Source organism: Seriola lalandi, unplaced genomic scaffold (assembly GCF_002814215.2).
Source record: "Seriola lalandi dorsalis isolate HSWRI2012SDOR001 ecotype SW California unplaced genomic scaffold, Sedor1 jcf7180002054998, whole genome shotgun sequence".
Lineage (NCBI taxonomy): Eukaryota > Metazoa > Chordata > Actinopteri > Carangiformes > Carangidae > Seriola > Seriola lalandi.
This window is the reverse complement of record NW_019525547.1, coordinates 232,944-245,714: the sequence shown is the minus strand read 5'-3', so window position 1 is coordinate 245,714 and position 12,771 is coordinate 232,944. Positions and strand designations below refer to the sequence as shown.

The 12,771-nt window shown below is 41.6% G+C and overlaps 1 protein-coding gene across 1 annotated transcript in view; it reads left to right on the top strand.

The window, feature by feature from the left end:
• The window catches only part of LOC111647556 (leucine-rich repeat and fibronectin type III domain-containing protein 1-like protein), a 192,892-nt gene that overhangs the window by 138,358 nt on the left and 41,763 nt on the right, over window positions 1-12,771 (top strand). Inside the window, exons 5-8 of the mRNA XM_023397178.2 lie at window positions 31-197; window positions 5,257-5,497; window positions 9,442-9,654; window positions 10,478-10,788. Coding sequence (XP_023252946.1) covers window positions 31-197; window positions 5,257-5,497; window positions 9,442-9,654; window positions 10,478-10,788 — 932 coding nt within the window. The remainder of the gene's footprint in view (window positions 1-30; window positions 198-5,256; window positions 5,498-9,441; window positions 9,655-10,477; window positions 10,789-12,771) is intronic.

The window sequence follows — 12,771 nt, the reverse complement described above, 5'->3', positions numbered from 1 at the left end:
CCCACCCCACCTCCCACTCCCCCTTTTCAGGACTTCCTGGAGACCCTGGAGGACTTGGATCTGAGCTACAACAACCTGGTGGACATCCCCTGGGAGACCATTGCCCTGTTGATCAGCGTCAACACCCTGAGCCTGGACCACAATCTGATAGAGAGCGTCCCTGAGGGAATCTTCTCCAACCTGCACAAACTGGCCAGGTGAGGATCTCTTGATAACACCACAGCATCAGCACCCTGTGCAGGTGTAACAGCCTGACTTGACCAAAAAAAACGGAACTTGCTCTATTGACATGTCACCTTTGTGTAGCATGTCAGTTCAGTAACCTCTGTATAGTCATGCTCAAGTCTATTTATTTGTACAACATCTGGTCGGTCTTTAATGGTCTACATGCTTTAAGATTAATGAATAACTTCATACAAACAAATGTGTGCTTCTTCCAGTATGAACGCACCAGGAGCCAGATCCATAAATGATGTGACACACAAAAACCATGCGTACGCCATTTCCCGCTCATAAACTGGTCTTTACAAACACAGCATGTGTCACCTCACACACTCCTTTGACGGTGTGAACACACAGTTTTCCAAAACGATCCAAGTTACAGTGAAAATACAAAATAGGTCGAGACATGTAATTTAACATAAAATAAGAGATCCAACTTCACGGAGCTTCATTCAATATCATCATTATAAGTTTTGGTGTTTATACAACAATAACAATTTTACAATTTATAAACAGAGATAAATGTGTTTGTGCTCAGTGTTTCTCTCATCATGGTTTAATATCCTTATTAATCATTGTGAGTCATTCTGTAACTGTGCCATACTATTATAATATTTACTCATCACAGTGTCCCCATCCATTCATGACTAATTGTGGGAGTGGAAATGAGGCTTGTGCACATGCACCCAATTTCTCTATAGGTGAGCTTTACAAAGCAGAACCATGCAGAACGCACGACTTTATAATTCTGATGAAAAGAATGTGTACGAAGGTTTCTGGTCTACACACCTGGCCCCTGCTCTGTGATCACAGACTCGCAACACACTACATCAATGGCTGTAACAGGGAGGAATAAGCTCACAAAGCATCACATTTGGCTTTTCACTGGAAATTCTAAGAAATGTGTTTGTATTTGTCTTCCTGCTTCCTTTCACCTTGAATGTAAAATATGCAGCTCTCTATAACTTAAAGCTCCACTTCACTGCCTAAGAATATAATACACCTCTGGCACTTATTGGCCTCTCAGTAACAATCTGAACGCTGCAGCCATGTTCTTGTATGTTTGTGTGCAGTCAACATTCAGCACTGCATAGGGGTATAGCATGAAATACAGCTATTGCCTTGTTTATAGCATGATGGATGTGTTGAGCTGCCTTTAACTCATAGTTTTAGCTTCACAGGACATGCAGTGTATGATGCAGTCTCAGCCACTTTCACCAGCCCCATCAAACAAGCTCTCATAAAGCCGCTGTCCACTGCCCAGCACCCAAACAGCAGACAGACTCAGGCAGACACTCACTGGTGAAAAGTTAACACTGCACCTTTTAAATTGAAGTCAAACGTCGTATCGTAGGGTTTAAAAGAACAACATCTATGGTTGTTGAGGTTAGAGGAGCGGTTGAAACTATCTCCAGTGAGCTGCGTCTCAGAAAGTGTTGATATGAATTATTTTAATATTATGACAATGGGTAGAAAGGGTAGTTTAGGAGAGCTTGGAAATTCTTGGTGAAATGTGCTTGAGAAAGACACGAAAAATCCCAAGAGCAGTGGAGGAACCTCACAAAGAGACATGAAGTAACAAGTTTCCAGTTGTCTCAGTTGTCTCAGTTGTATGATAAATGGGTTTAATTGTTACTGAAAGAATAGATAATTTAAAGCTGCAACTGATTCTGCACATGAACTCTAAATCTTCCAGTGACAAAAATATTTGAAAGGATGAGGAACAAAAGAATCATCAGTGCCTCTGTCTTCTGGGAGAACATCCTCTGAAAGGAGTTTTTTGTTGCATCAGAATGAAAATAAATCATGTCAAATTATGTTTTGTTCAACAATATCAGCCCCTCTGATGAGCTATTTTTAATTGTTTGATTTTCTCACCAATCAGACCTAAAACTAGAGCAGGATACAACTGAACTGAAATGATAGAGTGAATCCCTCCATGTCAGACCTTGTTTTGAGGGAGGTTGAGCTTCAGAAGCTCAGTTCACTTTGCAGTCAAACTGGTGATCAGCAGCAGCAGCAACAGCAGCAGCATCAGAAGCAGCAGCAGAAGCAGCATCAGAAGCAGCAGCAGCAGCAGCAGCATCAGAATCAGCAGCAGCAGCAGCAGCAGAATCAGCAGCAGCAGAATCAGCAGCAGCAGCAGCAGCAGCAGCAGCAGCAGCAGCAGCAACAGTTTTAGACCCGACTGACTGCCAGACAGTGGGGATTTCAAACAGTGACCTCACACTGATCTTCTGCTGAGCACATCTTAGCTGTGCTTCTCTGCTTAGACACTGTGTGTGAGTGTTTGTACATATTCACACAAAAAAGACAGATCAGAAAAATCTGTAGTTGTTATCGCTGGCACAGACTCTACAGTTCATACACAGATCAGAATGAACTCTGGCTCTCCATCCTCCAATCTCACTTCAATCTGCAGAAAATCTTGTTTTTGATTATAGATAACCATATTACATTTACTCATTTGGCAGATTCATGTTATACTGAGAGACCACAGAAGTCCTGTTGTGGCTTTCTTAAACTCCTGCCAAATACATTTCAGGACTAATTTTAGGATTTCCTTAATTCAAGGTCCTCCCTGCCCTACTGTTAGAGATGTAGCTGTCACTGCTCCATCACTAAACTCACTGTGATGCCAGTCATTGCCTGAGATCCTCTGGCAGGGCACTCTCATCCTAAATCCATATCATATGTAAAAAAAAATGGTCTGACCCCACCTCTGCCACAATGACCCCAAAACAAGTCTCAGCTCAAGATTCCTTTTTTATCAATCTTGCTCTCCTTCAACCTCAGTTTGTCCTTATTGAAAACGATGTATGGTTGTGTTTATCTCTCTTTTATATCATTCCAGTACCGCCGGATTTATTACTCCCTAATTTTACTCCAATTATATTGTGTTTTGATTATGGTTTTGATTTATTGAATACATTCTAATAAACTAATACAATGCACTAATATATCAGACTTTGACAGGGATGAAAAGTTATTGTCCCTATGATGATGTTCAGTTCTCATCCTGTGTGTTTATGGTCAATCAGCCTGAACCAGGATGGAGAAAGACATTTGATGTTCAACCTAAAAAATATTACAAACTGAGACAAAGCCATCATAAAAACAGAAATTTTAATAAGACATGGTGTTAATGAGCAGCTTCAACAAAAAGTCCACTTGCTTGGTGTTTCCAGGGGCGATGCTACACCCCAGGCAAAGAAGCCCGTCAGACTATTAGCAGAAACTACATTTTACAGATGTCCCCTAAATGCAGGAAACAGCAGTGTGCTGTATATTGTCTTTATGAGAGGTTTAAGGGGGTTTATAGTTGTCATTGCAACATTTGCCAATATGAGGGGCCATCGGGGGCCCCCCTTTTCTCCTTGTGGGGCCCCAAGCATTTGGCTGGTGGTCTTCATCAGTGGCTGGTACTGCTGAGCCCAACCAGACAGTGGAGTGTTCAAGAATTAACCTCCACAATTGAAGAAGGTGTCAAACCCTGTAAGGAATGTCTTTAGTAGCTTTGTATTTCATTGTGGACGACTTCATCTTCTGCCGTGCGAACAACTTCTGGTTTGGCATTTGAAAAGTTTCTTTTTTCTTTTCGAAGTTTCACAAATAAAGATTGTCCTTAGTCCGTTGCACGTGTGCAGTGTCTGAGTCATTTTACTCTCCTGGCACAAAATAACATTCGAACCCCATTACCGGTAATCAATTTCAATTTATGACTCTATGGCAAACAGTCATTGACATGTAAGAAGGAAAACCAGCTAAGTTCCAGATAAATATTCATGCATTTATGTAACAGACTGTAATGTGTTTCTGCCCCGGAGACACCAAGCCTACGGACAAACTGCGCAGATGAGCAAACGCATTAATACACCACAAGGCTGCGGCCCATGAAATAAGTGATTTCACTTATTGTAAAGTGCGACATGCTAGTCGCTCTGCACAGTTATTAACTTCTTTGTTGAATATTTCATTTCAGGGACGGTGAAAGTTGAAATCTACTACATTATTAACACTAGACACCAGGGTCAGTGCTTTGGTAAGAAAATCACTGGAGATGATGAGTGGCTGATACAAGGAAAAGTATACCTTGGGATATTGCTAAATGTGGTATTACTGGTTATTTTGAGATGAAGTAATTTATTTCTTTGGACCAGTTTTCCTCAGCCTGCGCCGTCTGGTTCTACTTTAATCAGATATTTTCTACACATCAGTCAGAACGTGAAGAGAAATGCACAAACATCCATTCAGCTGCTGGTTTTTACATTTAATGAGGAAGAGCAACAGTACACTGTCAGCAAACGAGAAACTTCGTTTTGTATATGCTTTGTATGTTCTGTTTTCTGCTGGTAGGGCTCTGAGCTTCATCTCTATCCCCTCCTCCTCTTCCTCCTCCTTTTTTATGTCTCCGCACTGGGGATAGTCAGAGCCAGAGGCATTTTGTTTTCAGGTTGTCCGTCTCTACATCCCATTCTTGTGGACGCAATATCTCAGTAATGCCATGACAGAACGTCTTGAAAAAATGGTAAAAATGTTCACTCAGGCTAAAAGATGAACTGACTTTGGTGGCTAAAGGTCAAATGTCAAGGTCAGCGTGACCTCACAAAACATGATGTGAAGACAATATCTCTACAACTCCTCAAGGGAACCCCATCAAATTTGGTGCAAAAGATTGGATTTAGCATTAATGAAAGCTGCATTAATCACTTTTTTCTTTTCTTTTATTCACATTGTTTAATATTGGTAAATGTTCATGTTATTATTGAGCTAATATAGTATACTTTGCTGTCATTTAGCTATAAATGTACAGTATGTGGAGTTTTTATTCCATCTTAGGTTTGTTGTTCTGAAGTACGTGAAGTACTGAGTATGTGCAGCAGATGAAAGCAATCAAATTTTAAAAAGATGTTTTAATTGTGTAAACTGTTAATTGTTGATTCATTTCATTCCATATGATTCAACAAACTTCTCTGTCCTACACGCCTGAAAATAAAATGAAAGTTGAAAAGTGATTCTCTGTCTCCATCACAGACTGGACATGACATCCAACAAACTGAAGAAGATTCCTCCGGACCCGTTGTTCCTGCGGATCCCGGTGTATGCCAAGTCGAAGGGCTCTCCTCTCACAGCGCTGGTGCTGAGTTTTGGCGGGAACCCTCTGCACTGCAACTGTGAGCTGGTCTGGCTTCGCAGACTGACCAGGGAGGATGACCTGGAGACCTGCGCTTCACCTAAAGACCTGGCTGGCAAATACTTCTGGACCATCAGAGAGGTTTGTAAACGATACTGCAGAGTGACGTTCATGTCACGTCGTACAAGGCTTCAAAACACATGAACTGCCACAAAGCAGTCTGAACTTTTACATGATTCAAACTCTCATAGTGTTTACATGTAACACTGTTCTGTTGGATAATTTGTGTCTAACCCTGAGATCAAGATTCTGCCTTGATTAAAGTCCATTATCAAAGCTGTCCAGGCCAGTTTGGTAGATAGTAAGCATCCAAATAATTGGAGAGGTAATCAAAGGTTTCCATGTCATCTAGTGCTTCAGAACACATTTAGCCTCCGGGTGGAGTTGTTACCTTTGTTGGAATCAGGAGCTCAAAGTCACATCCAAATCTGTCACCCAAACCTGTGTCATTTAAACATGCTGCTCATGGACATTGGCCTCTGTGATTTTGGGGCCATGGTGCTCTGAATGCGTTTTCCCGCTGCTTTAGCTTCAGCCCTCATGTGGATAAACAGTCACTTTCCTTGTCAAGGACACATCAGCAGGGCAGATGGCTGGTGTCACAGAGGAGTGAACCTTCGGGTGACAGTGCAGAGTGATCTTGAGCTGAAATGCGCATTTTGTGCTTCTTCAGTTAGAAGAAACACAAAGACTCTGAATGCGGTTTATTGAGTCGAAAACACAATAGTGTATGGAGTAAAACTCATGTTTTACAACCCGTGTTTGGCCTTCACCAATTTGCTCATAGTTGTAGTGGTTTATTTAACAGACACAGTGCACATTTAGAAACATTACTGTAAATGTGGCAGTGAAACTGTTTTTTATCAGAAGTCCCTTGAGACATGTTATGAAAGGAACCTAGAATAATACATCACAAAACAGGTTTCTGAAATAAACTATGAGCATGGAGTATTACACAATAAGTGTAATCAGACCAGCATCATCCCTGTGTTCTTTCAACACATCCTCCAATATACACTGCTCAAAAAAATGAAGGGAACAATTAAATCACACATCAGATCTTGATGAAGAATTATTCAAGTTGAAAATCTTTACAGATGTACATTGTATAATTTGTTGAGAACAAAATGACGTAACAACGGTCAATGGAAACCAAAATCATCAACCCACTGAGGACTGGATTCACAATCACAATCACACTCAAAATCAAAATCACAGGTTGATCCAACCTGCGTGAATTTCATCACGGCAACTCATAATGTGACTCAGTAGTGTGTATGGCCCCTACGTGTCTGTTTGCACTCCCTACAACGTGTGGACATGCTCCTGATGAGTCGGTGGATGGTGTCCTGGGGGATCTCCTCCCAGACCTGGATCAGGGCGTCAGTGAGCTCCTGGACAGTCTGTGGCGGTACTTGGTGGCATCAGATGCACCCACACATAACGTCTCGTAGGTGCTCAATTGGATTTATGTCAGGGGAACGTGAGGGCCAATCAATGGCATCAATGCCTTCGTCATCCAGGAACTGCCTACACACTCTGGCCTCATGAGGCCGGGCGTTGTCCTGCAGCAGGAGGAACCCTGGGCCCACTGCACCAGCGCCAGGTCTGACAATCACTCTGAGGATTTCATCCCAGTACCTAACAGCAGTCAGGGTCCCGCTGGCTGTGACATGGAGGTCAGTGTGACCCTCCAAGGATATGCCTCCCCAGACCGCAGCTTATTGGAGCAGTGAACGTGTTATTTATTGGTTATGAAGCTGTTATAAATCCATAGTTGCTTTGAGTTTCACCAACAACAAGTTTGTGACTGGAAGATTGCCAGTTTGATCCCCGGACTGACAGGATTGAATCTTGGGGGGGAATTGTGAAAGAGCAGCACTTATCCACCGCTCATTGGCTCTGTGGTGCCCTTGAACAAGGCCCTTAACCTCACCTGCTCCAGTGGAGCTGCTCTGTGGCCAGCATGTCAGACTGAGCAGCTTCCAGGTGTGAATGTGTGAACTATGTGAATGTGATCCGGACATTCCTGCAAAAGAGAGGTTGCCTCTCTGTGAAACTACCCTGAACAAATAAAGGTAAAAAAAAATCTTTGTTATTAAAGATCTCACTGGTTATTGTTCTGTAATGGGCAATTTGAAACCTTCAGAATCTTAATAAAATAAAGAAAAAGAAAATGTGCAAAACATCTAATGAGAGACTTTCAGAGGAAGTGACACAAAGGGAAGTAACACAAAAACACATGTTTTAGCCTTGGGCTAAAAGGATCAATGTCATTAAAGGCGACATGTACCTGAGAGGAGAACATCATGTGGCACTGGTGATATTACATGCATACATAGACTATAATTTCACTAAAGTCTGCTACCTGAACCTGCCTCTCTGCTTAGTGATGGAGCAACTTTTTGTTAGCACTGGTAGGCTGAAGGTCCTTTACTACCATAAAGCCAAAGCCACAAAAGATGTGATAGAGCAGCTCAGAGAACACAAAGCAACACCAATGTAAATGTGTAACTGCTCCAAACTGCAGTTAGATGGTGTGGGACTAAAGGTCGAGGAGCGATCTGTTCTTCATCTAAACACCTGCCGGAAAAATCCGTGCTGAACTATGTTCATACCTGGAGAGATAACGGCAGAATCTGTGTGGTTCACGATGTTACTTTAAAAAGAGGATGATATAGAGGGCTTTGTCTGGAGATCTTCCGGAGCCAACCATTCTGGGCTGTTTGAGAGCCACGGTGATAAGTGAAGGTGCACCATGAGATAAAGATGGGATTAATTGGTATTGTATTAGAGAGGATGATGCACAGACCTTTGCCTCACCTCGAGTAATAGTTGCGGACCTCCTTCAGAGAGGTACTGTAGCATCACTATAAGAGGATTAGCCTTGTAAAGAGGTCGAGCCACAGACCTCCGTGGAACTGAAGTGTCTGGGCATATTAATTCTCAGGGAGTTAATAGCCTCTGTCCTAGTGCAAGGACAAGAGAACCTCCGTTTGCATCCATCAGAGGTCAGACAGTAGCCATCAGCTGCCAAGGGAATTCCCTCTGTGGAATCAATAAAAGCTGCTCGGATGCTTATTGCATGTGCACTGCCTCAAAAATCTGAGGTTACATTCTCATGTAATGGCAGCAAAAGTTGACACTGGTTGGAATTTGAAGCTTATCAGGACAAATCTGATATTTTATTCATCCATAAGAACCAAAGGGGTGTTCATACTCTTCTATCCAAGGCCCAATTTCTCATACTTTCACACTTCCAAACACTCACTCCAAGGGAGTGGCTCAGTTCATTCACAGTGTTTTACTCTTAAGCTTCACAGGAGCAACTGAGGGCCAGAAAGTAATACAAGAATGAAAGGTTCTATTGGTTCAGGTTCATCAGGTCAGCAATCATCACCGCTGGTAACAAGAGCCAAGAAGGGCCCAGAGAAAGGTTTGGAGACACACTGAGAGGTAGGAATGATGAGTAAGCCGTGGTAAGCCGTGGTTGGCCCTGCTTGGCCTCGCAGTAATACTCCAGCAGGGTTTTGGCTGGCTTTATCCAGGCTTAGGTGCCAGTGGGTGGGTTTTAAATAATGCAAGGGCTGAAAAACTCTGAGATCACTTAATCTTCATGCGCAAACAACAAAACTCCTTCAGAAAGTCTGCTGGAAGAAAACACCAGTGGAAGTCAGTCAGAGCCCATATGCAGAGAAAATGTACTGTTTGGAAATTTTAGATTTTTTCTTTTTAGTTTTTTTTTTTTTTTTTTGAAGTGCCATGTTTCCTCTGAATCACTTGAATATTTAACTCACTTGAACCATCTGTTATTGTTTTCTTTCCTTTAGTTTTTTTTTCTTGGTGTTTTATTTATTTATTTTGTAAAAAAAAAACAAAAAAAAAAAAAACTTAAATCTCAGTGATTCTTCAAATACAGTAATCAACATCTCCCTTAGGATAAAGTATGACACAACCAGCACAACAAGTCTTCTTTATCAGTTAACCTATGGTGACTTACAGTTTTTCGTCTTTGTCCCCAACAGGAGGAGTTTGTTTGCGAGCCACCGATGATAACTCGTCACACCTCCAAGATGTTTGTGATGGAGGGTCAGGAGGTGAGCCTGCGCTGTAAGTCAGTGGGAGATCCCGAACCTTCGACACACTGGGTCAGCCCGGACGGGAAGCTGATCGGTAACACGTCCCGAACCATCTGCTATGAGAACGGTTCTCTGGACATCCTCAAGGCCTCCGTCAAGGTATTCAAGTGGTTTCTTCTTCACGCACGCTCAGTTGATCTGTTGTCAACGTCTTGGTCTGCTTTTTATGCACTGCTTGTTCTTCATATAGACATAAATACCAAAACACATTTATTATACAAAACCTAGCAAAACGCTAACACTACACTAACAGTCAGCTTGGTCTTATTCCACATAGTAAAGTAAACATGTAGTTAAAGTGAATAATACTGATAAGAAGTAGATAACATAAAGTGAGATCCTATTCATATGCACATGGTTTAATGATATTTTTCACACGAAGGGTCAATATTGACATACATTTTGAGAGGCCTAGCTTTGGTCCAGTGAGAGTATAGAGTTTTTGAGATCAGATATACTTTGTTTTGTGATAAGTAAAAGATGCATAGTTCATAGAGAGTAAAGCTTAATTAAGTATTATTATTAAGTATTATGATTTTATTATATGACACTGAAGACTGATGTGCATAAATAATCAATAATCAAATTAATGGAAGACACAGAAACATACCTAGAATACATTACATATTACATTAAAGTGCAACATCGGGAACTTGATGGAACATGAAGATTAGCATATCAGCTGATTAGCTGCTAGCTCGTCACCAAGAGATCTTAAACTCCATTTGTTTTACTCCATTTGTGAGTGTTGAATCCATTCAATAAATAAATCTTTGAAATGTTTGTGTCACAAAATCTGTGTGATGCACATTTTGGTACATATCAGTAAGTTTTTAATGCTTTATGATATCTATACAAATGTTTTTTTTTATATAAAAGAACTTGAAAAGAAAAAGAAAAGATGAGTCTTCTTGATTTCCAGGATTCGGGGAAGTTCACTTGCATAGCGTCTAATGCAGCCGGAGAGGCAACAGCTCCCGTTGAATTAGTCGTCAACCCTTCTCCACACTTTGACCCCAAACTGGACCCTGACCCGGGGCCTTCAGACATCCCCACCTCCATCAAATCCAATGTCAGCGGAGGCCAGGCCCGGTCCGATCAGCAGAGGGTCAGCGTGTCGGATCTAACATCCAGCTCCGCCACCATCAGATGGCCCCCGCAGAACCACATACCGGGCGTCCGCATGTACCAGATCCAGTACAACAGCTCCACAGACGATATACTCATATACAGGTAAGACAAGGGGGAAACTGGCTGCAGTAACAGATCATTCAAAACATAAAATCATGTTTCCCATCCAGATGTTCCACAGTGAGCAAACTGAGAGGATGGTCCTGACATCTGCAACACACAAAACCCAGCATTAGATTAAACTTGCACTTATGGATTGTACATTGTGTGAAAGTACATTGGGTTCAGGACCAAGAAAAAAAGAATCATCCTAGTCCAGTATCACATGTTCTCTATCATCTCGTTCCAGCTCTGCACTGAAGCTAATGTCCCATGTTATCTTCTTCTGGAAACTTTGTGATTTGCACTGGACTTTACAGTGGAGCCAACATTATTCAAACTGGGTTGGAGTAATGTTTGGCTGTGCAGCATTAAAACCCTTTTTCCACTGGTCAAAAAACCAGCGAAGACCCTCTTAACTCAGGCTTTTGATTGCAATGCGAAAAGGAAAAATCAGCATTCGCACCTGGGTCAAATGACAATAGACGCAGGTATTTATCGGCTCCGATCAGCAGTGATGTAAAAACCACACTCAGGTGAAATTTTCACCCCTTTTCCTGTTGTAACATCGCAGACACTGTAAACACACCTGACACCTGTCCAGCATGGTGCAGTTAAAGCGGAGATACTGCAGCTACACTGCTGCTGCCCTGAAATTTTTAAAGTTTTAAAAAAAAACACACAATCACTGAGTGAAGTGTCTCACACAGAGGCTCTGACACTTCTACAGGCACTCTGTAAGAGCATGTGATGACATCACTCCTCCTCAATCCGAGCAAAAAGGCAAACTTGACTGGCAGTGGAAAATAGGTCAATCGGCTTTTATTAGCGGGTTCACCTGCGTTAAAAAAACCTGCTTATACCTGATAATTTTGGTTAGTTAGTTTATAATGACACGCTGGCAGCTAACTAAATATAGTTGGGGCTCCTGACTGTCTGTTTCTGCTCCAAACACACATCATCCCTGTGTGGGCAGTTTTCACCAAGGTCTTCCTCACATTTTTCGAGCTGGTTCAGGTTTTTTTTGAGTGAACAGCTCAGTGAGCAACAAAGGAGGAATAAACTGAAAAAAAAACAGGGATTTGGCTTCAGGCAACAGATATCAGACCACTTCAATTCTTTAGCTCCCAAAACATTTTTTGTGAAAAACCTGGGAGTTCTGATAATATCCCCATGATTCATACTAGTAATGTAAAGCTTAATCTGTTCGCCTGCTGAAGTCAAATCCGTCTTAAAATACAACAAAGCAGCATTAATTTTCGGTCATGCTCAGCGATTATTGGCTCACAGAGAGGCACCAGTTGAGTGTTGGAGGGAAGAAATCCACCTCAGAACAAACAGCTATTAATGAGAACCCACAAATATTCCCGCACTGACTTGGTGTTCTCCTCTCAGCCAGGGATTACAGAGCGAGCCCATGTTCAAGGGTCCACACAGATCAGGATCCTCAGCAGGGTTCAAGGGTCAGACAGACGGAAACGAAGGAAAAGAAATGTAATAACAGAAGATAAGATTAAGGTTGATTGATTCTGCTGGGAAATCAGTTCACTACAGCTGCAGAAAGGCGGTAGACATCAACATGGAAAGAAAACAGGAAATAAAGGATGGAACAGTAAAAATACAAAAATTAATGAGTGAAGCCAGACAGAACATTGAGAGTAATTTAAAGAAATACTACTACGATTAAAAAAAAGACTATGCAGAAAAATCTCCAGGAGAATGAATCAATGCTACAACCGTTAAACTTTTAGCACCTTGTAAAGTCTGCACTGAGATACACACATATATACTGTATATGTATATATATAATATTATGCCGTCCCTACACATAACATTTATATCAGTGTAAATGAGGAAGCCAGAAATAAAATAGATCATTAATTAAAAAAAAGGTGAATAACGAATGAATAAATGAAAAGGTAAATGAGCAGTGAAAGTTTTTGTTCAGACCTGAGCTCCCTCCTTTGCCACAGCCGACGATTCAAT